The 27,434-nt window shown below is 32.7% G+C and overlaps 1 protein-coding gene across 1 annotated transcript; it reads left to right on the top strand.

The window, feature by feature from the left end:
• The first annotated feature begins 734 nt into the window (after positions 1-734).
• On the top strand, positions 735-26,261 carry LOC108916488 (ATP-dependent RNA helicase vasa). The gene is made up of 11 exons (XM_018722754.1): positions 735-1,108; positions 1,165-1,375; positions 7,326-7,466; positions 7,525-7,769; positions 9,609-9,794; positions 9,909-10,130; positions 10,189-10,365; positions 16,462-16,654; positions 16,712-17,005; positions 21,065-21,237; positions 26,120-26,261. Exons 1-11 carry the CDS (start codon positions 1,061-1,063, stop codon positions 26,183-26,185), a joined length of 1,956 nt encoding a protein of 651 aa, XP_018578270.1. The 5' UTR covers positions 735-1,060; the 3' UTR covers positions 26,186-26,261.
• The last annotated feature ends 1,173 nt before the right edge of the window (positions 26,262-27,434 follow it).

The following is a 27,434-nucleotide window of genomic DNA, read 5'->3' as shown; positions in this document are numbered from 1 at the left end:
ATAAGTTGTTTTTATTTAACTGCCGCGTTGAGTATGTATTGAGGTTACTTAGGTGTAACCGTCACCATTATTATTTTTTTTATGCAACAAAGAAGTTAATAAAGATGAAGGACTTTTTTTATAACATCAAATAAGCTCCTTGTTTGAAAGTTCGATTCAGTAACTTACAAAAAGTTGTTTTAAACTCGTATTTTTTAATAAGCATGCAAGTTGATTAATTATTTATTTACATTTAGTAACGTGTGTGGGAAAAATGAAAAGAAATGTAAGAATTTAAAATTGCATGCGGCGAAACGGGGGAATTTATTCGACAATGTGAAATTTTTCACTTCATGAAGTTGACACCACTGTTTCCTTCGTAAATTCAGATCCATCAACTGCACTACCTATTTGTCGTATGCATATAATGCATCAAAATAGCCTCCACCCCGGTCTCGACGTTACCGTCATTTGTGCACGCCATGTTTAATTCGGAACCACAATTTTACGCCTTTTAATTCGGACCTTAGCCCAAATTTATATTCTGCATATTTAATTCGGACCCACAATTTTACGCCTTTTAATTCGGACCTTAGCCCAAATTTATATTCTGCATGTCATGCAAACGTGCCCTAAGAGAAAATTCATGCGCAAATGATCAACGCAGTAACGCATAAACTTTTTACTTCGTACTTCGTTCGTTTTCGTTTGTAAGAAAAGAACCAAAAATAGACTGCAGAGCAGAACTTGCAGAAGCAGAAGCTGATATTATATTTCTGTGTCTGTGTCTGTTGAAGGTTGAAGTTGCACTGCAAAAAAACACTTGATTGGTCGGTGCATTCTAATTATTGAATAACAACTATTGTCAAATTTATTTGAAAATAAACAATAGTATAACGAATACGAAAATACTGAAAATTGCAGTTTTTTGTAAGTATATTAATTTATAAGTTTCTCTTTGGCCTTGAAATTGCCGAATAACCCGGAACACGTGCATGCCTTTATAAAAATTTCGCGGTAATTATTGGCGTCTTTGTTCAGATTTGGAGTACAATCTGTTAAGACAATTTTTGTAAATAAAATGGATGACGACTGGGATGATGGAGCACCAGCTACTACAACTCCTGTTGTAAGTAATATTAAAAAAAGTTATGATTTTTTTTTTAAGTTTTTGTTTTATATAAGACTGCTGGTATAGCTGCTGAGGGTGGACGAAAATTTACAGCAGGGAGAGGTTTTAAAGCAGTAGAAGCAAATGATGATTGGGGCTCTGGAGCAGCTACAACTAATGATTCTGATAGTGGATGGAATGATGCTCCATCTGATAACTTTAATAATAACAGTCATAATAACCGAGGTGGTAGAGGAGGTCGTGGTGGTAGAGGAGGACGTGGAGGTATATATAGTTTTTTCCTATCAAATATATATATATATATATATATTATGTACTTATCCTTCTACTATTGAGTTATGAAGTCGTTTTATAATCCATGCCATGTTATAGTTAAAATTTTTGGTGTTAAGTAGAGTTCATACACAAATTGTGAGTTAATATATATTCTTACTTATGAATTAATCAGAATAATATTTAATATGTTTTAAACTATTTTAATCAAATTTGATGAACATTTGGTAGCCTGATGTGGGCCTAAACCGCCTTTTTTAGCATTGAAAGTTCTTCAACATGGCGATTGCTTTGTAATCTAAATTTTAATTAAATTGGAATGAAATGCACACCTGATTTGTAAATATCCTGGCCATATGGTTTAGGGCTATTTGCCCCCATCAAATCTGGTATGAACCCTGCTTTATTCTAATTAGATTATTGATGAGTAACACAAAGAAACTGTTGGCTTTTTCTGTTTGATAACAATTTTGACTTATCTATAATAATCCGTGGTATGAACGAATTCATATTCTAAATTTATAAATACGACTTTCAGCAGCTTGTATTATTTTAACATATTGTAGGTACTTGTAATTTTAATGGATTAATGCCAAGTTTATTTGAAAACAACTCTGCTGGTTTTTCTTTCCATTTTACCAATTCACAAATAATTTTTAAATTGACTCGGCAGTATTTTTTCACTTAAAATTACTCCTTTTATATTAGTTTTTTTTTTGTTTAAAAAGATTCTCATGTTATGTCTCTTTAAAGTTCGCTCAACATCTAAATTGTTGCCATCTATGTTTTTCAATGATATTTGTGTGTGCCAGATCTAATTGATTTTTACTCACAAAATACTATTAAAATTAAGCTTATAATATGTTTGAATAAATATTTTAACATGTTGACTGATATTTCCCTGATTGTGATACATATTTCTAGGGGTATGTTATAGAACTTTTTTTGTGTATGGTATGTATTCTCTGGAGTATGTAAGTTTTTCTATAATAATAATTGTGTTATTTTCAATTTTATACAAGAATAAAAATAACACAATTCTGTCCAAAAGTGTCTGGACAGAATGAAAATGTCTAGACATTTATCATATCTGTCCAGATGTCCTTCAGATTTATAATTCAGCCATTTTCAGCTGAGTTAACCTAAAAATCCTAAAATCTTCAATTCAAAATTATTACAATCTCTTGGAATTGTTTTATAGTCTTTTTGTGGTTTTACTCCAATTATTTAGATTAAAGATGGTTAAGTCAGAAACTGATTTGGAGATACTATTATAAAAAGTCCATAAATGGCAAGAAAATGCAGTGAATATTTACATTATTTACTATGTGCCATACCTATATATGTTATATGTTGTACTTGTTACTGCAGATAAAAATTTATTTTTATTTAATTTTTTTTTCTGTAATTTATTTCATTTCATTTCACATGTACAAAATAGAAATTTAAACTTTCACCTAATTCTTGTATTTCAGAGAATATATTCTAAGAAAATGTAAGTATTTGGTATCATCTTGAGCTTATGACATGTGTTGTACAGTAAATTTGTTACATTTTATTTTCTAAAATGTCCGTATAAATGTCTAAAATGTCAGACAGTTGTCTGGACATTTGTCCATTTCCGAAAATATCGGGACATTTCCCGACACTAGTTGGCACATATGGCAAACAAAATGCAACTTCATCTGGATAATCCTTGCAATATGAAATAATCCTTGGCACTTTTTTGTCGGCTTGTTGGCTGCTTATTGTTTTGTTGGTACTGTTGGTAGCGTAGCATCCTTTGCAAGATCCTCTGCATTCTCTAGATCTTTAGGTTTGACAAACCTAAGACTTTATTTTTTTTAGTGTCTGAACCATTTTCTTCTTGTTCATCAGAAGTCATCAGCAGTTGTTGCTTAAATTCAGTTACCCCAAGTTTAGTAACACCAGCTATTTTATATAATACAGGAATTAACAACAGTAGTTTGATTTAGCAGCTTAAACATCTAAAAGTCAAAATACTAGTTTATGTATTTTCAAAGCTTCCAAACATTTTATGTGTACCACTTATTTTTTTCAAAATATACAGACATTTAATTACTAAAGTCCACCCTTACCTTGGCAGCATTGTAATCGATTATGCACATAGGCTTCATAACATTTTACTTTTGTTAATCCTACCTTTAGACAAATAATGGTAATGATTACGTGTAAGTTCAGTTACATTTGATTATCTGTAGGAGTTCGTGTTATCGTGGATAAGAGCACTTCTTATCATTAGGGCAGGATGTTTATCTACGTTGTAGAGTTTCTTTGCTTCCAAAAACTCCCGTTCTTGATTTTATTAGAAAATGATTTGGGTATGCCTCTCTTGTTGGGAATGCTGTGTTGTGTATTGCCTCTACCCACGTAAACTCTCATATTGTATGTATACCCATTTGTGCTACAAACTTGTATAGCTTAATACCATAATTGTGAGTCTTATTTGGAAATATATTCTTGAAGTTATAGTTGACCTCGAAATGGCCCATTAATTTAGAGATTTTGGCCTGGCTCCAACAGTCTGAAAATTTTTATAGTGCGAATATTTTCTCTGCGTTTTTCAGTTGGTCAGAATTTGGTTGCTGATTAACATCCTTTCTCCTTTCATTACCGATAAGATAAACAAATTATAATACAAAGTAACGATTGCCCAATATAAATTGGTAGCTGGAGGCTGAGTTAGACCTGTGGTGGAAGTAATGTCTAAGACTTCTTGATTTCTAATTTATTGTTGTCAGTCCACGATGAAATACAGGATTTCCGGAAATAATGTTTGTTGAGATGACTATAAGATCGAGGATCTTATCATTTATGAACACTATAAATATTCATTGGTTTAACACTCGTTTCAGAATTACACTCTTGCTTATTTGCTTTTAGGATACATTGTTTTCTGAATAAGTTAAAATTAATTTGATATTCTTTAATGTCAGACCAGACAGAAATATTATTCGCTTCGTTTTATAAGAATAGCTAATCCAGAATTATTTCTTGTGTACGAAAGAATCGTTACTTCTGAATGGATTATCAATATCTGGTATTACTATTTACTGCATGATTTATAATAATAAATACAAATCATAAAATTATAGTGTAAGTGATAAAGCAGCTCAACCTGAAATATTTAAGTTTCATACATAAATAAACAGCACTACAAACCCCGCAGGCTCATGGCTCCAAGACACTTAATGAGACCCTTCCACTTCACTCGATCAACTGCCATAGATTTGCAGTCTTCTACACCTAGACTTCTTAAATCCTCCCTGACGACTTCACTCCATTTCTTTTTTTGTCCCCTATTTTTTTTTCTTTCCTCCTTCACCACATAATAATGCTTTTCTTGGATGTCTTACTTGAGGCATTCTATAAACATCTAACCACCTTGCTCTGTCCATTTTTACAACAGTTCTTATACTCGTGCTATTGTATTTTTGGACTACTTCATTATTTGTCGTCCTTCTCCATTATTTATTTTGATCTCTAATACTTCCAAAAATCCTTCTTAATATTTTTCTTTCTCATATGTCCAACCTATTCTCAATATTCTTTCACGCGAAAACTACTTAACCGATCATCATCAAACTTTGTACACATTCTTGGAGGTATTAGAAGTAACATAGGATACTTTTTATTAAAAAAAAATATATATTTTTTATGAAAGATTTTCTATCACTCTGCGAGCGAAGCCGCGGGTAAAAGCTAGTAAGCTCTTAATTTATTTTTCTTTGAAATGCTTTTTTATTTTAGAAACGTATTTCATGTTCCTGCTGCTTTACCTCCTTTTGCTATTTTGCCAATTTCTTCTTCATCACAGTTACAAGTTAAGTTTTTTTTTTTAATAAGAGGGATGGGTAGTTCCAGGGTAATTTTGCATTATTTATTGAAGCGCTTGGTAACGTTAATGTAAGTTAAAATAGAATTAAATCGAAAAAGATCCATTTTTTTTATAAATTCTCAATGGATGTTTATCTTTAATTACACGATACCGCAAAAAATGTGGCTTGGTCGTGGAACAGACCAATTTATCTTATATTACCTTAACCTGCTAAATCTGAATCTAAAGTCAGAATTCCTGGATCAGTTCGTGTTTCGACCCTAACATCAAGACACTCTAGAAAACTGTTATAAGGATTTAAAACTGACATGATTAGTCAGTGATTTGAAAAACGTTCAAATTTATGATCTCATTGCACCATAACCCCATAATCCAGGATATACGAGAGTGTAGAAACATGAAATTATGTCGAAAAAAGGATCTCGTACACCAAGAGTTCAAAACTACATGTGAATTGGCAGGCTTCTCTAACCGTATAACTCCATAACCTAGGAAGTGTATGTATAACCATGAAACTTTGTGAGAACATGAATCTCATACATCAGGGGATCAAGAAGTACATGACTGAGATTACAGGCTTTCATAACCCAATAACTCCTTAACTCTAGGTGTGCAAGGATGTATAACCACAAAACTCTGAGGAATTGTGTATTGAACCCTGTAACCTGAGGGTACTCTTGAAAACTGCTTTCTAGAAGAGTTTCTTGAAGTTGGGGTCAAAATACGAACTAATTCTGACTTTAGATTCAGACTCGGCGGGTCAAAATACTACTGTATAATACTGGTCTGGTCCACGGCTCATTTTTTTTTGTGACGCTGTGTAATTGGCCCATTTATTCATCAAATATCTTCAAAGGTGTTTTAAAAAATGTGAAATTCTTTTTCTTAATTTCAGCACAATCTAAATGAAAAAAACTGTTGATTTGTGAATTGATAAACTTTTTGTCTTAAAATAACTCAAAGAAGTTTTCATATTGCTTGCAGAGTGCTTGTAGTAAATATCTATTACATATTTTTCGTAAATTTCAGGCTGTCGTCATCCACTCCTAGGCTTTTTTTTTAATTGATTATTAGCCAATTTGGGATTGATTCAGTTGAAAGGTTTTTGCGACACTTTCTGTGCTGTAACAGCTTACATAACATTTTTTAATCTTGCTTTTTCTTTCATTGGAATGCCACAAGGAAGGGCATTATTACAACATTTGCAGTTTACTAACATATGTAGATATAGGTCTTATGTCTATTACATATTTTTCGTAAATTTCAGGCTGTGGTCATCTACTCCTAGACTTTTTTTAATTGATTATTAACCAATTTAGGATTGATTCAGTTGAAAGATTAATATATAAACAAATAATCCTACAACTCTTATCACAATCTTTGCACACAGAACAAAAAAATTACGAGTTAAAGTGAGAGATATTAATTTTGTAGGCAGAAAACCGTGATTTTTTCAACATTTTCATTAGTAACTAAAAAATAACGAAATTAGCTGAAATTTTAACATAATAGAGTGAGTCTATACATGGCCCAAATTTCAAATTTTTTCGCCCCTATGTTTTCTTAATATCGGTTTCCAAACTCGGGGGGTCTATTTTATTTATTTCGATATAAATCATGAAATGTAATGAAAAAACTAGGATTAGCATTGTTTATTTGCGCTGTAACTCATTTGTTTATAAAAGTGCCAAACCGGAAATAGGAGATAGGATGTTATTTTATGTACACAAGTTTCTTGTGAACATGTGACTGAAAATGTTTGGTAAAAAAGTTACAAAGTGTAGAAGATGTATTGCCATAAACACATTTTTAGGTAACTCCAAAGTAGTTGATCAAACTCAAATTAAATTATTGCAATAAGCTTATGGGGAATTTTTTTTTTCTGTATTTGCAGTGGCAGAGATAGATGCAGGGGAAAACTGAGGGTTTTTATCTAAAAAAAATGACATTTTTGGAACAATAATTCTTTTCTCTGAAAGAGCATCTTAAATGACTTAAAAAAGCCTTATTCGATATTATAGACAATATACACCATTTTCCAGACTAAGAATAAGTTTTTCTTTTTTTTTTGTGTGTGTATAGGACGAGGAGGTTTTAGAAGCGAAAATGGCAGAAGTAATGATAATGGATGGGGTGAAGATAAAGGAAATGGTAATGATGGTTTTAATGATGAATGGGGAGATTCTGGAAACAAATTTGGTTCCGGAGACGATGGTGGCCGAGGTAATATTATAACTGATTGAAAATAGAAAATTTTAATTTAAAATTAAATTTTATTCAGGACGTGGTCGCGGTAGAGGTGGTCGTGGAGGTGGCCGTGGAAGAGGCAGAGGTGGCGGAAGAAGTGGAGAAAACGATTTTGATAATAGGTCCAATAATGATGCTACTGGCGGCAAAGGCGAAAATGGAGAGGAAGTAAAACGGGAAATATATATACCTCCCGAAAGGTCTACCGATGAAGAACTTTTCCAAAGTACCATTACCTCTGGCATAAACTTTATAAAACTGGATGAAATTGAAGTAAATGTAAGTAATAGAGTTACAATATTTTTTTATAAAAAGGGTGTATTCTTTAATATTCTCATTGATGTTCTTAAATTAACTTTGCAGAATAAAGTTTAAATATGTATATTTAACTTTTATGCAGATTTTAAAACATTTCAGGTATTTTTATTCTATTGAAATTACCAATATTTAATTAATATCATATAACTTGTTATAATAAAACTATAATATTTTTAGTATATACTTTAATAACACACTAACAATTCAGACTGAGGTTCGATAAAACGGAGCACATTATAAACTTTACATAATGAAAACAAGGAAGAAATGTTCTATAATTCCAGATCATGGCGACTAGTCTTTAAATTTCCTTGATTCAGTATTGATCTATTAGGTGGTCATTCTGATTAGATTATACCAAAATGACCATATCCAGTTTGTCACATTATTATTAACGAATAAGATAGAGAAGAGGTGCGATAGGCGCTATTTTAATTTGATGACATGCAGAGACAACTGACGCTCGAAAGAATTTATTAAACTTATACATAAAGTTTTTTCCCATATGGTGCAAACTTTTTGGATAGCGCTGTATACAGTATGATATTTGAATACAAATAGAGAAATAAAAAAAAATAAAAAATGCAGTTCAGAATTTAACAACTGAGAGCCATTTTGTGAAGGGTACCTTTATATTTTCATCAGCACAAACTGGCAAATATAGATGGTGCCACCTTTTTTGAACTACTTCTGTAGTTGGAGTGCTTCTGAACTTTTCCCTTCCTAATCTTTGATTAAGGATGTGTTATTATGTTTAAAGTTATAGCACAAATGGATGGAAATAGAAATCATATTATCTGTAATTTGCAATTGTTTGAACTTAATCACTACACCCGATTAAGTTTTTTGTATTGATATTTACATAATTTTCACATTGCTTAGGGTCGTATGACACTATGCTAAAATTAGAACTAATTTCAGTAATTAACTTAGAACTTTTTAATCTTGCATGGTATCATACACAAATTGCAACAGAAATTGTTGCAGTTCCTGTATGATACTATGCAAGATTAAAAAGTTCTTAGTTAATTACTGAAATTAGTTCTAACTTTAGCATAGTGTCATACGACCCTTACACCTAACTATGGCACTTACTTCCGATAAATACTCTTCAAATAATTTCTTAAATTTTGATAGTTGCTGGTTGAATATTCTCAGTGACAAGGTAAATAATAACAATTAATTATTATATGTCCATAAAATGTAGATAAACGATTTTATAAAGAAAATTTTGACAATGAAAACAGAGCTTTTCAAAACGTTAACTGTTTAATGTGTTACAATGATAATTGTGTATAAAATCAACCCCTTGACTGATCCTTGTGGTAAAAGGATAGTTTATATAATTTTTTTCTTTTCGGTGACAGAGATACTCAACTGGTTCTCATTTTTGTCTCCATTCTTGATTAATTGTGCAGTAGCTGTTAATCTTATCAGAAAAAAATTGTAACTATTAGTTGAGTTTATGAAACAAATGAAAGGCAAAAATTTTTCAGAATTTATTAAAAACTACCCTCATTATTTTATTTATTTATTCTTTTTATTATCATTTTATTGAAAACTTTGCAAAACTTTGACACTACAAATATGAAATTAAAACAATTATTTTATGCTTTGTTAAACCCTTTCCTGTCTTCCTTCTTTGTTATGGCTAGTACTTTTTTTAAATACGTCTCAGATTCTAAGGAAATGCCAGGAGAATATTAAATGGCACACCTGTATATATGTGACAACAAAATTACATTTGAGACCTTAAAATATCCTTTTTATTAAATTTATATTCTAATGTTGGACTCGTAGGTGAGTGGTGAAGATATTCCACAATCAATTTCAACCTTTGAGAGTTCAGGTTTAAGACCTCACTTATTAGAGAATATAAAAAAATCTGGTTACACAAAACCAACACCAATACAGAAATATGCGATCCCAATAATTCTCGGTGGTAGAGATCTGATGGGCTGTGCTCAAACGGGATCTGGAAAAACTGTGAGTAATTTGTAATTGGAATGATAAACACTGAAATTTAACTGTATAGAATATAGATTCCTTCTGTAAAATGGTGAATACTAGCCGAAGAAGCAAATTTTCTGTTTTTTTCAGGCTGCTTTCCTCTTGCCGATGATCAACATGTTACTAGCTAGTCAAGAACCACCTGTAACCGACGGCAATAGCTGTCAACCTCGTGTTATTATAGTTTCCCCGACAAGGGAGTTGGCTATACAAATATTTGAACAGGCTAAGAAGTTTGCTTATAACTCAATCATCAAAACGGTAGTAGCTTATGGGGGAGTCTCTGTAAATTATCAGAAAAATCATGTCCTGGTAAGAATAAATTTACGGTAATATGCAGAATTTAATTTATTTTTATCAAATGTTTTAGAGCGGCTGCCACATTCTAGTTGCAACACCAGGAAGGTTGAATGATTTTGTAAAACGAGGACATGTTTCTTTTGCATCTGTTAAGTTTTTCGTACTAGATGAGGCTGATAGAATGTTAGATATGGGTTTTCTACCAACAGTAGAGCAAATGTTGGGTGATTCGACTATGGTTGCGACTGTAAGTATTTATTGAATACCGACAATTTTCATTTAATAACATTTTTTAACTTTGGATGTTATCGTGTGGATTAGAATTTTGTAAGTATATTTACAGTAAATTTATTCTTCAACTTTGGGTTTGATGTAAATATTTTATAATCGCTATCGAACCGGTAAAAATTATTAAAGCTTTTTTGTGCAGATAGGAGATGAACAGTAGAGTTCGGAATTATGCAACTCGGAACAGGACTCGGTTTACTAATGTAAAGACGAACATGTTCACAAAAAGTATAATTGCAACACTGTAGTATAATACGAGTTCTAACAATTAAATGTTCGGACGAGTGATAATTTTGGCACAATAACAGTTCATAATGTTTCACAACCTAACATATTCTAGATCAGCATTTTCATTTTACAAAGATTTTAGCTAACATTTCATGATTATTTTAGTGAATTAAATTAGTTCTGGTCTTTAAACCGTTAATAGTAAAATTTTGCTTAATTTGCTGACAACTAAATGTTCACACAGAACTTTTTGCCTCAAAAACCAAGGAAGGGCTGAAAATAAAAAATGTCCACTGCTATAATTTGTGTCAGTTTTTGACGTTTCGCAACAATATTGTACAAAACTATGTGTGCGGCTTAGTAATCTCCAATAAAAGGGTGTGCAGTCAACAATTAGAGAGAGGGAAATCGATGGAAAAAATTGTTGACGAAGGGAATATGCCAAAATTTACATTTGGAGATGTAATGTTTGTCGAGGATCTCGATGACTTTTCAAGAAAATTTTTTGGATAGTAAAATTTATTTTTAAATGTCTTTTACATATTAAAATACATACTTTAAAGTTATACAAAAAAAAAATTTTTTTTTCATAAATCTTTTTGATACGGCCACCTGAAGTTAGCCCCGTTTTCTGCTGGCCGATATGATATTTCAACCTCGGATCATCTGTAAACAAAAATTCAAGTTATAAAAAAGTAGATTTCTTATCGTCCAGACTGAAATTATACACTTGCAATAATAAAAAAAAACAAAATGACGAACATTTGAAATTTTTACCTTTTTTTTTCAACTAAAATTGTTTAAAAATAGTATTAAATGTTAATGAATAATTATAATGCCACTTCAGAATATAGATATACAGGGTGATTCAGAACATTTCCAAAAAAAAAATTTGGATGTACAGGGCTCTTACAAATACAAATTTGTAAAAAGAAAAATCAAAAAGGGCAGTTCGAAAATGATTTAAAAATACACTTCTGCACGGCACTGGAAACTGGTCCACTGTAAAACCTGACCTTACACAAGGCGAAGTGTAATAAAAAGGGGACAAAAACTTGAAATTAAACAAATAAATAGAATTTTATAACACCTATTGTATATCAGCAAATTCAACTGCTTTTGCCGCTATTGTTATTATTAATTAATGAAATTAATTTGTGGTTTTACTTAATAAAATAATTAGGCATACTTTCAAAATTTTGTCCGCCGACGTGTAAACACATTTAGACCAGTCTTAAACAATTTCTACGAATTAAAACGATATCCATCAACTCTGAGTTGCCATACAAGTAACCCATTTTTTACACTGGGAAAAGTAATGTAATAGCTACTAAAATCGGATTTCAGTATTTGAAAATGCCTGGGGCCATGTGGAGAGAGACCGAATTGCGTACAGCGCACAACACGAGTGACGCTAGAGACTACAGTAGCCCAGCTATTTAAAGCTTTAAAATACTACAAATTCAATAAATTTTTTTCTCAGAAACTAAGGATTTTACAAAAAATTTTTTTTGTCAGGTCGAGAAATGTTTGAGAAAAACTCGTTTAAAGTTTATATAACGTTTTTACAAAAAAATAGTCTCGCCCACAATCACCATGCCTAAGTATGGTCACCCGTGCTTCTTAGAAGCGCGCTTATCGGCAACTACACGCTGTACATGGTAGGTGAGCGCTCAGTGCATCCCTACTCTTTTTGCATTTTTCAACCTGTTTTCGAATTTTTCAACCTAAATAATGGTTTTTACGGTATTTTTATGTATATTTACTACAATAATCTGCAGTATTTAGAAAATCGATTTTTTGACGAAAAGATCCCAGACTAACGCCTTAAAACATACCAACAAACTGATAGTGTAGACGTTCGTGCAAACAGTTTTGGTTGACCATCGATTGTGATAAAAAGGTACAAAGACTTGTTAACATCTGCAAGAACCAAAGAAGGGCTACTGTTAGAGAAGTTACCTTGGTGTGAAACCAAGAAACAGACATTAACTTATCGAGGCAATGTTGTCGTCAGTAGATACACAACTCTGGTTGCAGTTTTTACAAGGTAAAGTACCCTTAGAGGCAATAAATACTTACGTGGATAGTTAAATACTTTATTTTATTAAGGCAAGAGAAAAATTCTTGGTGACGGAACTCATCGAGTTAAATTGAAAACTATTCGGACAAGTGAAGACTGAGCTCAAATAATTTTCAGTGATGAATCGAAGTTTGACGTGTGTATTGGGGATTTTCATAAGCGCGTGATATGAATAACTTAAGCCTTCCACAAGGAGTGCTTAAAATGTAAATGAAATTATCTCAAAGAGTCGTGACCTGGAGATGCACATCAGTAACATCTATTGTCTATTTTGTCTATTGCAGCAGTGCCAACTGTCTAGAAATTTCCTTCAATAATAAAAATTATTATTGTAATGCAATAAAATAATAATTAAATTATAAAGAAGACGAAACATAAAACTTTTCTTTTCAAATCAGTTTATTACATTTCATATACAGGCCAGGGTGGTCCGAATTTTATGCAGGAAACTTCGAGGGCAGATAGGTCTCTTTAAAATATGTGTTTGCCTTATAAACATAGGTCTGTGTTGAAGTTGTCAAAAAAAATTGATTTTTTTATTTATATCCGGAATCTATTAACCGATATTAAAAAAATTTGGTACATATAATGTATGATAGGCCTTATATTCCCTGAATTATGAGCTTTAAAGGTTCAACCAGTGGTGTACAACTGGACAGGGGTCACCCTCTTTTTTAGAAAAAAACCTACGCCTCTGCATTTTTTACATGTCATTGTAACTGATTTATATTTTAATGCACAAAATACGTAAAAATGGTGACTAATTTTTTTCCCTAAGATTCGCCGTTCTCAAGTTATTCATACCAATACAATCCCCTTGTGGCAGACACTTCTAACAATAATATTACAAGAATATTTGTTTATATTTAAAAGTAAGTGCAATTTGTAAGCACATCAACAAAATTATTTACACTCCTTTCTACACCACCTGTGAGGTAGTGTGCGATATAAACAAAAAAGCAATTTTTTTTTAAAACCTCAACACCCTGTATCTCTAAAACGGGGCCGTTCCAGACCTATGTTTATAAGGCAAACACATATTATTTTAAAGAGATCTATCTACCCTCGAAGTTTCCTTCATAAAATTTGGACCACCCTGTATAAAACACGAAATAAATGAAACACTTCTTAATTTTATTTCCTAATTGGAAACTTCGGAACTAGGTATGACAAGATTGTCTTGCCTTCAACAATCAAGCCCTTATAGATGGCCATGTAGATAGACAAAGATCACGTCGGGGTCACCACTTGAGGGTTACTTTCGTTGTACAGCAAAAATAAAACGCTCTCTCAACGATAAAAATAAAGTATTTTTATTGAAAACAAAGTTTGTGAAAAAGACATGTTGTCGGTTCCCTATTTGTGTGGAGTCGCTAGCAGAAGTACCTGGTCCTTGGCGCCAATCTGCCGGGATCGTCTTCCGGGAACCCTGGTGCATCTGGGGTGGCGTCAGGATGGCGCTATTGACATATTTAAAAATGGGTCACTTGCAACATGTGTACACCCACAGCAGGAATTACTGACAACGAAACTGGAACTTACCAACTGTTTAATATACATATTTGTTTGGGTTACTTCGCAACTGTTAAGCCTATAATTTTCAAATGGCGATAGGGGTCCTTAAAATTCATCACATACCTAATATTTTCCCAGTAAGTTCAAAATGTTTATCAATTTTTCAACCTGGGTTATATTTAATATAGACATTACCGGTTATACAGGACACGTACCGTTGTCGAGTTAATGTAAATTCGTACAAGGAAAATGACTGTTCAATGATTACTGTTTATAAAGAACAGTACAGCGGAAGTTAAGGCACGAACTATACAGGCGCTAGTTTTTTGAAATTTCCGTTATCTTAAGTAATGCAGTGTTGGTCAAATTGGAGCAAAATTGTGAAATTTAATGACAAATAACATTCTAGAAAAGATGTTTGATTGACCTATTCTGCCCTCATACAAAATGTACAGAGCCTTCTTAAATGATTACAAGCCACATGACTAGTAATTTTGTACGGAACAGTCATATTATTTCTTTCATATTAGCAATTAAATTTTGGTCAAATTAAAAATTATTAAACCGATAAGATTAAAATTATATTAAAAGAATTCACTGGCTGTGATTGGTGTAATTTTTTATGAGATTCTATTAAAAAAACCAGCGATCAGATTATCTCAAGTGTAGACGCAGTGGTAGCTTACTGTTTATTGTAAATGAATCATTAATATTGATGACGACTAAGATTTACGGATTTTTTGTTACCAATATCAGTCCTGCAATGTTGGGTTGCCTAAGTTAGGCGATCACGTGGCTTGTAAACATTTATGAAGGCTATAACAAATTTTATGTTGAACAAAAAAGTTCTTATTAAGATAAGATCACAAATGCTTTCCTTGCTGAAATAAATACGAAAAATCTCTAAAAACTAAATTTTTTATTTAGTTTTCTTAGATTGTATCAAAATATTCATTCTTTTTCCAGAAACACTTTCTATTAAATCTTGTATACAAGAAATTTTTTGCATCAAATGAGGTCAAAGTCAATTTAATTTTTAGTGGATTATCAGCGAAGTTTGACGTCTCATCATTAAATAATTATTTTTTTTTGCCTTATTTGAATTTCTTTGTCATCTAATAACAGTGATTTTCTAAAAACTCATCAGAAATTGAATTTATAATCCAATTTCATCTGATACATAAATTAATTGTTCACAAGATATTTTTACAAAAATGGGGGGGGGTCAAACTTTACTTATATATTTCATACATGGACATCCATAAATAAATATGTGTCTGGAAAAACTTAATTTTCAAGATATCTAAAGTTTATCATCGTTGAGTAAGGGGTCGTCCATTAATCACGTGAGGTTTTTAGGCCACTTTTTTACACCCTCCTTCCCCCCTGGTGATATGTGGTAAGGTAGTAAGCTACCCCGCGTTACTTATCGTGATGTCATATCGCAGATCACAGCAAGGCAGTCTCGGGCATGGTTACGTGAAAATATACACGTGATATGTAACAACAATCGCCCCTCCCCCATTGCGAACAATAGTGATGTTATTCAAAGCCTCCCCTTCTCCTATTTGAACCTCACGTGGTTAATGGATGGCCCCTAATGAGATTTGGACTAATTTATTGTTTTTATTAAAGAAATTGCTGAATTCGAATATAAACCAACCAGTGGATAAATTACTAGAAGTCATTATAATTAAGAGCTCCAGAAATTTGGTGTCACTAGGTATTTTGGATGCTTGATCATTGTTGTTAATTTCTAAATATATTTCTAAAAAAATATATTCCAATTCTATTCGAAAAACTATTTTTAATTTTTTTTCTAGAAATACTATTTTACATATGCAATCATGAAAAGTGCAAAAAAATAATCAGTAGTGTAGAAATTTTACTTTTCCTCTGGGCTACACCCCCTGTTAACTTGAAGAAATTGCAATATATGTACACCAATGATATTTTCATTTTTTCACCAACGGATCACCATGAATAGTATCTCGCAAACAACTGAAACATAACTGGAAGAGAGCCTGATAAGAGTTACGTGTTCCAAACTCTAACGACTTTTGTTAAAATTTTATTACTTAATCATCAATCATTTGTTCAGTTTGCTTATTTTCCAAGATTTCCATATATTTTTTTTAATTCTGCACCAAACTTATTTATCTATTTTTATGAATTTATGTTTTTGCATGTAAATCACCACAGATTTTAAATTGATTGTAATCTATTTAGGGTGAACGTCAAACGCTTATGTTTTCCGCAACATTTCCAGAAGAAATCCAACATTTGGCTGGAAAATTTTTGCACAACTATATCTTTGTGGCTGTTGGAATTGTTGGTAGTGCCTCTACTGACGTAGAACAAATTTTTTATCAAGTCAGTAGGTTTGATAAGAGAGATAAATTAATCAAAATGCTTCAGGAAGGTATGTAATAAATAGTTCTGCAAAAACCTCTTAATTTATTTAATATTTTATTTTTAGGACAAAGTTCTGAACGAACTGTTGTATTTGTGGAAACAAAAAGAAATGCTGATTTTCTGGCAACTCTATTGAGTGAGAATGACATAAAAACTACTAGTATTCATGGTGATCGCTTACAAAGGGAACGTGAGCAAGCACTATGGGATTTCAAAAAAGGCATGTGTAATATTTTGGTAGCTACTGGAGTGGCTGCTAGGGGCCTTGATATTGAAGGAATACAGCACGTTATTAATTACGATTTGCCAAACAGTATTGATGAATATGTCCATCGAATTGGGCGTACTGGAAGAGTCGGTGCGTATATATATTTTTTCATTAATTAGAGAATTTTTTAATAAGGTTAGTTAATAGAAGATAGTTTTCATAGAAGGAAATATGTATTCACAATGTTTATACTTGCAGAACAATGTACGACCAACATACACAACTCGTTTCAGCTCAACTGACTCATTTAATATACAGGGTGTAACATCGAATAGGGGGGGGGTCTTATTATGGAGGATACATTTAACATTTAGAGACACATATAAGATTGTTTTCTCTAATTCCGTCATGATAACAGATTTTTTTTAACCTTTTTTCGTAATTTTTATACCCTGCCGCTGTAAAAACTAGTTGTCCTCAAACAACAGCACACTTTTGTTGTCGCACATACACACTTCGGAACTGTGGTATGTATTGTTGTCAAATCTCATAATTTATCGGAAAGGTGGAGAATATTATTAAGAAATTTCCAAACCATCATCCATTATTTTTATTAAATGGATGTTCGCCAGGAGCTCTATCATACCTTATAATCAAAATTTAATTCTTTTAAATCCTATGAAACTACGTAATAAGTAATCTAACACAAAACGGTAATAAATAAATATTGATAAATGAAATACACAAAAATACATATCGTTGTTGCACCTTCAAAATGCAACATGTGAATAGTTGCAGCATCATGCATTAATAAATTAACCTAATATATACACATCCGAATGAAGAGAAAGGTATAAAAACATTGTGTGTTTGTAGGTGTGGCGGTTAGTAACAAATGTTTAACCGACCCACAGATAATCTGCACATGACTAATCGATTTGTTCTGTTATAACGATTTGTGGTCTCATACAGAAGATGGTAACTTGTCTTGTGAATAAAATCGGATTTTTCTAAATTTCCAAGTGTTACTGGTTTTAGCAGGTTTGGAATTAGGACAGATTTCGTTTCACAAACAATCGGGATTGAATAAATCTTTTATTTATTGCAAGAGTCATTTCATCTAAACGGAGACACGCTGTACGTAATGGATATACAATAACATCCTTTGATTCGATATTCGATTGATTGATTGATTTAAATTTTCATTGAATTCATTCATTCATTTATTTACTTTGTCGAAACTACTGGTAGAAATCAATTTTACACCCAATTGTTTTAGTTTCTAGTGACCATTCTCTCTTATACGTTCACTACCAGCAAAGTACTGTATATCTCAGGTTTAAGGACGTTCGGTAGAGATAAAACCCTCCAATGAATTTTTTTGAAATTTTGACCAGACGTTCTTATTGTTGTTACAATAAACCTGTCAAAATTTCAAGAGGTTCATCTGTTTCGTTTTTGAGATATTGAATTTCAAAGTTCACTCATTTTAACACGGTCGCTTATGGGAAAACTGACAAAAACTCAGTTTTAAGAAAATTGGCCCAATGAATTTCGCCAATTTTTTTATATGTCACAGATAATGTTATTAATTTAATGTATACCAAGTTTTGCGACGATCATCTGATTCGTTTATGAATAAAAAAATAAATAAAGAGTTCGACAGAAACGCAATGGCATCGTCACAAGTTTCTCATTCTTCGTAGTTTGGAGGTTATAATGTTTGGCTTTGGGCATTTTTACGAATGAAATCTACGAATATAAATACAATTGTCACAAGCCTTTTTAATTATTTATTTATTCATTTTTATTACATTTTTATAACAAATAGAAGTCAAATACTTATAGCTTTATCACAAACAAATTGAACATACACATACGCTGCCGTAACCGCTTTGTTTACATATTTTCATATTTTATGAATTACAGTAGAACTCCGATTATCCGGCTGCGGATTATTAGTGCTGCGGATTAACTGTGACAATTTTTGTTTCAATTATCCGTGTTCCGATTTTCCGTGTAAACTACGAAAATAACCGAACACCGTCGAGCGGTGTACTAGAAGTCCTATCTAACCAAATGGATAAATATTTCATGCGTGACTCGAAATTCGAATGCAGTCATCTGCAGTTAACATTGATGTGTACATGTATGTTTAATAATGGGACCGATAAAACGCAAACAAAATGTTTTAACTATACAACAAAAGCTTGAACTCATAAGAAAACACAAGCAAGGTGAAACTGCAACAAATTTGGCGAAATCTTACTCAATAGGAATACAAACAGTTTGAGACATTATTAAGAATAAATCTAAGTTTGAGCGGTTTGTTTGTAATAGCGATAGCTTTACCAATGCTAATATGCGCAAAAGTACGAAGAGTTCAACGTATAAGGAATTAGATGAGGCAATGGCAAAATGGTTTTTACAAAAAAGAGTGGAGGGAGTTCCGCTGTCAGGCCCAATATGCACACGGCAAGCTGAAATATTTTACAAACAATTAAATATGGGAGGAACCTTCAGTGCATCAGCGGGCTGGCTACATCGATTTAAAAAGCGCCATGGAATTCGAGAATTGGCGATTCAAGGTGAGAAATTAAGTGCAAATGAGGTTGGAATTGTAGAATTCTGCTATGATCTAGAAAAAATCATTAAAGATAATGATCTAAGATTGGATCAAATATATAACGCCGACGAAACGGGCTTGTACTGGCGTGCAATGCCTACAATAACCTTAGCTGTGGGAACAGAGACTAGTGCACCAGGATACAAGGCAAACAAAGACAGAATAACAGTTTTATGCTGTGCGAATGGTAAGCACAAATTAAAACTAGCTGTGGTTGGAAAGTCAAAAAATCCGCGAGTTTTCAAAAATGTAGACCAAAGTACGTTGCCAGTTAAATATTACAGTCAAAGTGCCGGATGGATAAACACTGACATTTTTAAAGATTGGTTTTTTAAACAATTTGTGCCTTAAGTTCGTATGTTTCTTACACACAATAATTTACCCCCAAAGGCAATCCTCCTATTGGATAATGCACCATCACATCCAAGCATCAACATATTGAAGTCAAGTGATGGTAATATTTCCATCTTTTTCTTTCCACCAAATGTCACATCCATTGCCCAGCCTATGGACCAAGGGGTAATAGAATCAATGAAGTGCCTCTACAGAAAAGACTTAATGATGAACTTGTTGACAGATATTGATCTCAAGAGCTTTCGGAAAAAATTAAATATTAAGGATGCTATATATGCCATTTCTAGGGCTTGGGATGGTGTGAAAAATACACATATAGCATGGGCATTTTCGAAAATAATGACTGTCGATGAAAGTGAGGCAGAAGAATTTACTCTTGTACCAGAATTATCTAGCAACGCCATACAAACGATAGCACAACAAGTAGATGAATTAAATGGAATAGAAGAGGCTGAAATTGAGGAATGGTTAGGGTGTGATCAAAATGATTTAGGTTATCAGAAAATGACAGAAGAAGAAATGATTGGTAAAAATGTGACACAACATGAAACAACAGATATTAGGGTGGATGACGTTGAGGAAGAAAATAGTGGTGAGGAAGAGGTGGTATTTTGAGCAGCAAAAAGAAGTTGATGTCAGCATTTTACTAAATTTAAGAAAAATTAAGGAAACTATAAAATCAAACTTGTTTGAAAAAAAAGTGCAAACAAAACTTACAGATTTTTTCACTATGTAGTAACGAAAAGCAATAAATTATATATTTAAAATCCTTTGAACAATAACCTGTATTAGAAGTATATTTCAGTTTTTTTATATTTTTGTACATAATGTACCTATGTACATACCGACTTTTAACTGATGTTATGTATGTACTGTTCTCTGAATTGTAATATGCAAATATATATGTACATGTGAACATGTGTATGCCTAGAAGAAACTTTTTTATGTTAAGTATGTTTTGTTAATTTTTGATCCCCCCATTTTATATAAAAATAAGATATGCGGATTATCCGTGTTTTCAATTTTCCGGGTAAATCCCGGTCCCGACAGGCACGGATAATCGAGGTTCTACTGTACTTATTTTCAGTGACATTTATTATTTATTTAATAAAATTGACAAGATCAAGATCTAAAATATATAGATTAATTTATATATCTAAATTCATAGTAATTTCAACAAAAAATCTTCCATGAGTATTATTTAAATTAAATTTTGTTTCTGTCGCTAGGAAATAGAGGAAAAGCTACAAGTTTCTTTGATCCCGCTCACGATTCCAGTTTAGCAGGAAGTCTATCTAAGATATTAAAACAAGCCGGCCAAAGCGTACCTGACTGGCTTAGTAGTGGAGGGTTCTCTGGTGGAGGACATGCCGATAGTTTTGGAGGTCGTGATATTCGTGGAGTAAGTACAAATTTTATTTTAAAATATCAAAAAATACAAGAAGGAACATAAGATTGAGTAAAATGGCGACTGAAGGTGATGGCAAGCAATGACACCTGCTCAGAGTGCTACATGGCCGAAAAGGTTTTTTATTAGCAGATGGTCTTAGAACTAGGGAAATAAAAAAATAATAATTGTTGATTTAGTGAACATTTTAAAATCAATTTATCGAAAAGACGAAAAATTATGCATTAAGTTGTTAATAACAATGAAAATTGTTAATCGAAAAACCTCTACAATATTCCTTGAAGACTTTTTGAGTTATTTAGGTTTCCGGCCAGTTAAAAAAAAGTGGTTTCTCCAAAAGCTTTTGTTGCCATTCGGCATAAGAAATTCGTTATATACCTTCAATTAGCGATACGTACACCATGTAATTGGCTTTCCATATTGATATTTTCTTCATCCTTTTCTTTTTGGATTGATCCGAGACTCAATCTGATCTTTATAATAGCTAACTATTGCACGTATTCTCACAAGTGACAATAAGCACTCCTGTAGCGCTTTGTGAGTGTGGTTGTGCTCCACCTCGAAAAAATTCCTGTTTCAATAAAGAATTCTGTAAATTTTTACTTCATTCTCTTGACAAATTTGTAGTGTGGCAACTCCATTGCAACTACTTATCTGGAAACATAAATGTATGGTCATATGTAATCGTCAGAACTTTAAAATACACAAAATTGCATTACCTAGTCTGTGCAAAGTAGTTCTAAATATTTTGCATTCCATTAACATTTTTGAGGAAACATTAGTAACAGTCTACCTTTTTACCTGCAAAATAGAATATGACATTACTTTTAATTATATTAATTTGAAAATGATGAGTTGGTAAGCAGAAACACAGGCCTCAATGCAAATTTGTCATCAAAAACTTCTGTCAAAAGTCCTGTGATATTCTCCATAGGTGGCAAATCACTGAAACAGGATGATGGAAGATGGAACTCTAACCAATGTGTTTGAATAGGACGAAGTCCAACAAATTTAGGAGTATTGGTCTAAAACATATACGGGGACGATTTACTTTTCTGAAGGGGTCAAGAACAGTAGTGTTATCCTTTAATATGATGGATATTTTTAAAAATCTACTAAACGACATTATGAGAGAATGTTATAAACAAAAGCAAGTTCCCACACCACTCATGAAGTATTGCTTATGGTGTGTTACCATTTTTTTATAGTGGGTAGTTTGCCAGTAGCCCTATTTTCCACGTTAAATTAACAATTCTCTAGTAAACAACATTCTAACATTAACAAAATAAAAAATTTTTCAAATAACAAATAATCATGAAAAAAATGTGAAGATTCCACATTAAAATAAATGCAGATATAATAATATAACAATAAAATAAAAGTTTCTTCTAGTAATAACACAAATAATATTGAAAAAAAATCATAACAATTCCAAAAATAATACTGCATTTAAAAATAATCACCCAGTCAGTTTCCAGTACTCCACTATCTATCATCACTATCACTATTACCGACATGGATAATAAAAGGATCGATGACTTCAACCATATTATCTACACCCCACATTTTCTTTTCCTCTTTCAGCGTGATTAATACACTTTCCCCAGTCTTCTGTTGTAATGTTTTCTAGTGCTTTCTTAAGATGGCGTTGAACATCAGCCAATTTAAACGATCTATTTTCTCGAGCCACTTCCCCTTTAACTTGTGTCCAAATTAACTCGATTGGGTTTAGTTCACAATGACAGGGGGGCAATCTTAGTACGGTGATTCCATGGCTTAGTGCCAATTCATTCACAGCAAGTTTCTTATATTTATGGGCATGTAGTTTCACAAGCTGAAGCAATTCTGCTTTTAAGCTGATTTCATCATAAGGAACACCTTTTTCCCGTAACCATTCTTGAATCCTTGCGTTCCTCCATGACTGTTGTGGTGTTAATTCGCATTTTCGACTATGGTAAGGGGATTATCCATAACGACGACAGATCCTGGTTTCAAATTTTCAATAATTTGTCCAAACCACTTCTCGTACACCTATGCATTCATCTCTTTGTGATTGTCCCCCATTTTCTTTGATTGAAATATTAATTCACAATTTAACACAAATTCGTCTTCACTTCCTATATGGGTAATTATCAAACGGCAACCTTTTCCAGATGGCATTTTTAAGCCCGTTGACCAGCCTTCAATAGCTGCTTGCCGTTCAATTTTCACGTTTCATCCTGCCATACTTTTTTCACCGTGTGTCCCTCGTTGACCCATGTTTCATCTGTATAATAAATTTTCTTTCCTTGCTTCCGAAAATCTTTAATTTTTCTGAGATATTCTCTTCTCCAACATATTTCATGTTTCTCAATAAGAATACTCGTCCGATCTATTTTCCTATAAGTAAAATTCATACCACGCAACACTTTCCGCAATATTTCCTTACTCATTTTGGGGATTATGTCGTTTTATCTAACAGCTGACATCACTTTGTGTAATGTGTTTATTCATTTTTCATAAAAAAAAGTATGGACAAGTTCTTTTGGCATATTTCGCATCTTCGTCAACTTCTATTTCTTTCGCTTTTAGGTTTTGGTGGTAGTACTTCTCCATGCACTTTTTGTTCTCTAAGAATTTTATATACATTAACTTTTGAAGTTCCTGTATAATCTGTGCACATATCTGTTAATTCTTGTTTTGAACATCCTGGGTGATCTCTTTGCAAGCAATGAAATACATGTAAAATAATTTTCTTTTCACTTACTGTTTGAGTGGCCGTCCTTTTTGCACCTGTCGATGATGACGGTTCTGGCACACCTTCCATCGTTGAATAATTTATTTCACTTTACCACCGCAGAGATAGGCCGTTAATAAAACTAACAATAAAAAATAAGCTCGAATTTACCTATACCGACGACCATGCCGTTAAAAGGATTTCACTGAACTGCCGGTAGTGAGCCAGCAACAAAGAGAAATGTATGCCCATAAAACGAGTTAATAAAAGATAGCTAGAACACATGGCTCGCCAGGTTGGCGACGTTGCCACTCATTTAGGAAAATCATAAAGTACAATAATAAATGATCAAGTCAAAACATTTTATTAAAAGAATTTTTGTATATTTGGCATATAAATAACAAACACTCGGGCATAAGCAACATGTTTTTATAACGAGCGTTCAAATAAAAACGTGGTCGAAGTTGGCTCTGACACATTGGACGTAGGGAGTAGCTTATAGCGACCAACTTAACCTCATTTCTCAACGAGCTGTATAGCAGCTGTCAGTTTCAATAACGTTAATGACTATATAACTTTATTTTAAAGAATAATCGTGATAACAATAACAAACAATTAAAGGAGCTGCGGAAAGTGTCCCCCTCCTTGTTATAACAATAAATTAAAGCAGCTGCTGAAAGTGTCCCCCTCCTTGTTCCAAGCACTTTTCACACCTGTTCCTCAAAGAATTAAAGACATTTTCTAAGATGCTCGGGGTATTGTTAATTTCACGAATCTTGTCTATAAGTCGAGCCTGCAGATGGTTTAAATTAGGAATAGGCAGTTCAAAAATAGTGTTTTTAAGGTAAGGCCACAAAAATAAATCACACGACGTAATATCACAGGACCTCGGTGGAAATTCATGTTCAGCATTGAGTCTTATTAGTCGATTTTGGAAAACTTCCCTCAACATATTCATCGTCTCGCCTGCCGTATGTGCCCTTGCGCCATCTTGTTGAAAGTAAAAGTTTGTAATTTCGTTTTCTTCCAGCTGGTTAACAAAAGGAGCGATAATTTCTTCTCTATACCTTTGCACAGTAAGAGTACCATTAAAAAAAATAGGTCCATAAATCCTTCTTCGATTGAGAGCACACCAAACTCCAATTTTTTGAGCGTGTAGAGGGCCCTCGACAAAAAAGTTATCTGGTTTTTCAGAAGACCACATTCTCATATTCTGTGAGTTTACGTAACCACTTAAATGAAACCAGGCTTCATCAGAAAAAAAGGTGATATTATGAAGTTCACCTCAGTTGTTTAAAAACCATTCACAAAATACAGCCCATCGCGGAAAATCAAACTCATGAAGTTCTTGCTGACAAGTTAAACGATAGGAGAACAAACGCAAATCTTTTTTTAACACTGTGTGGCAGGTACCGACTGATACTCCCACCATTTGTGATAAAACACGTACAGAAGTTCTTGGCGCATTTTCCATTATTTGTTGGACATTTTCTTTTAATTCTTCAGTCCGCTTTTTAGGTCGGCCGCTTCCTTCTTTTCTTGTTACACTGCCCGTTTCACGAAAAAACATTAACACAACGCTGAACTGCACTTTGAAAAATTTTGTACTCAACAACGCCGGGAAATTGATTTTGAAATTCTATGAAACATTCCTCAATAGAATACTTCCATATTCCATCAATCTTGCGTCCATTTCTAAAGTAGGACTCTATGATATACACTTTTTGTTCTTGAGAAAACACCATTTTAAACGCTTTTTAAAACGAAAATATTCAAATTGATAGCGGCGATATAGCGCTTTGACAGATGGCGTTTAAGTTCATTTGCTATACGCTACGCCCTACGTCCAAATTTTCAGAACCAACTTGACCACATTTTTATTTGAACGCTCGTTAGTAAAACGCATTTAACATATATGTAGCAAATTATTTATGCCTACAATATTATTCGTTTATTGCTTTGCCCTATTCATATTGGTTAGTGTATAGAAATAGTATGGGATGCCCATGATTAGCAGATGATGACTTATCACAATAATTTTTTTTTAATTTAGAAACAATCATTCAAATGATCTCGGAATATATTTTTTTAATGAACATTTACTTTGATTAAATCTGTATTTCCTTTTATACAAAAGTCTTATCTAAACATTTCTTCTAGAGCGACTTTGGAAAAGCACAGGATTTCAATACTCGACCGGCTGAAGAACCTGATGAAGAGTGGTAAAAATGAAATTACAAGAACAATTTTTATAAAATATATGTTTTTTTAAGCAGGTTAAATCAACAATTATTACCGGATATATAAAATACAATTTTTTTCCAAGAGTTATGTGTAAATATTTTTTTTGTGTGCACTTAAGATGTTAAAGATTTAAAAATACTTGTTTTTAAATACAGTGTTATGTTAAGTTTAAACAGTTAATTTTATATATACGGTAATAATTTTTTTTTAAATACTCCAAATACGTTAATTTAACCCGCTGTTCTTATTTTTTTTTAAACACATCTGAAAGAATAGTTTCGTTTTGATTTTTTATGTAGTAAGTTTAGGTTGTTTACATTGTGAACCTCATTATTTAAGCCATATAACTAATCTGTGATACTATGAAACTTTTAGTTAGAGCTGTAAGTTATATGGTTGTACTGAATTTGCATTCCTTGACAAATAAACCTTTTTTGTAATTATTTTATTTTCATTTCGACAGTTTTTTTAGAAAACAATAAAATTTGAACATACAATGAAGTAATTTTACTTTATAAATTTACATATTTGTTGAAAATAACGATATTGAATTAAATATTTTAACTTTTTATCAATTGTTTGGTTAGTATATGATGAATTATTTTGGAGGAGGTTAAGTTCCGATGCATATCCACAAAGTAAGTACCGAGATTCTGATGCTGTGATTTTTGTTTTTGACAAAGTTGTCATCACTGCATTCAGGCACAAGATTTTTGGGAGCAGAACGCGCGCTCGTCTTTCAGTCAGTTGAGAACAGTTGTTGTAGTTGCATGTTGAAATGAGTGCCGCTTCTCCAAATCCTGCCAGCTGCGAGATGACAGGCGTGATTCGGTTTCTTCTTGCAAATGGAAAGGTTTCAGCTTTTTAACGAAATCAAAACTGTTTATGGGGATGATGTGATGAATCGTACTAACATGTACAAGAAGTGTCGTTATTATAAAGCTGGCAACGGATCTTCATGAAGAAGAAAGGAATGGGCGTCCCTCAATCGTGACTGATGAGATGGTGAATAAGATCGAAAAAATGCTTCACAGTGACCGTCAATTGACTTTGGACGAGATGAATGCAGTGTTTCCACAAATCTCCAGACCACCTCTTCTGCATGAAATCATCACTGAAATACTTGGTTATCGAAAATTGTGTGCAAGGTGGGTACCAAAACAGCTCAAGGATCAACACAAATCCAACAGAATCGCATCTTCACGGGAATTTTTCACGCGCTTTGAATGGA

Source organism: Anoplophora glabripennis, unplaced genomic scaffold (assembly GCF_000390285.2).
Source record: "Anoplophora glabripennis isolate ALB-LARVAE unplaced genomic scaffold, Agla_2.0 scaffold1628, whole genome shotgun sequence".
Taxonomy (NCBI): Eukaryota; Metazoa; Arthropoda; class Insecta; order Coleoptera; family Cerambycidae; genus Anoplophora; species Anoplophora glabripennis.
This window is presented reverse-complemented; position numbering and strand designations above follow the sequence as displayed.

Coding starts and splice junctions, on each gene's coding strand:
- LOC108916488 (XM_018722754.1), top strand. CDS start 1,061: ATGGATGACGACTGGGATGATGGAGCACCAGCTACTACAACTCCTGTT. Junction 10,131..10,188: donor ATCAGAAAAATCATGTCCTG/GTAAGAATAAAT, acceptor CAAATGTTTTAG/AGCGGCTGCCACATTCTAGT. Junction 10,366..16,461: donor ATTCGACTATGGTTGCGACT/GTAAGTATTTAT, acceptor TAATCTATTTAG/GGTGAACGTCAAACGCTTAT.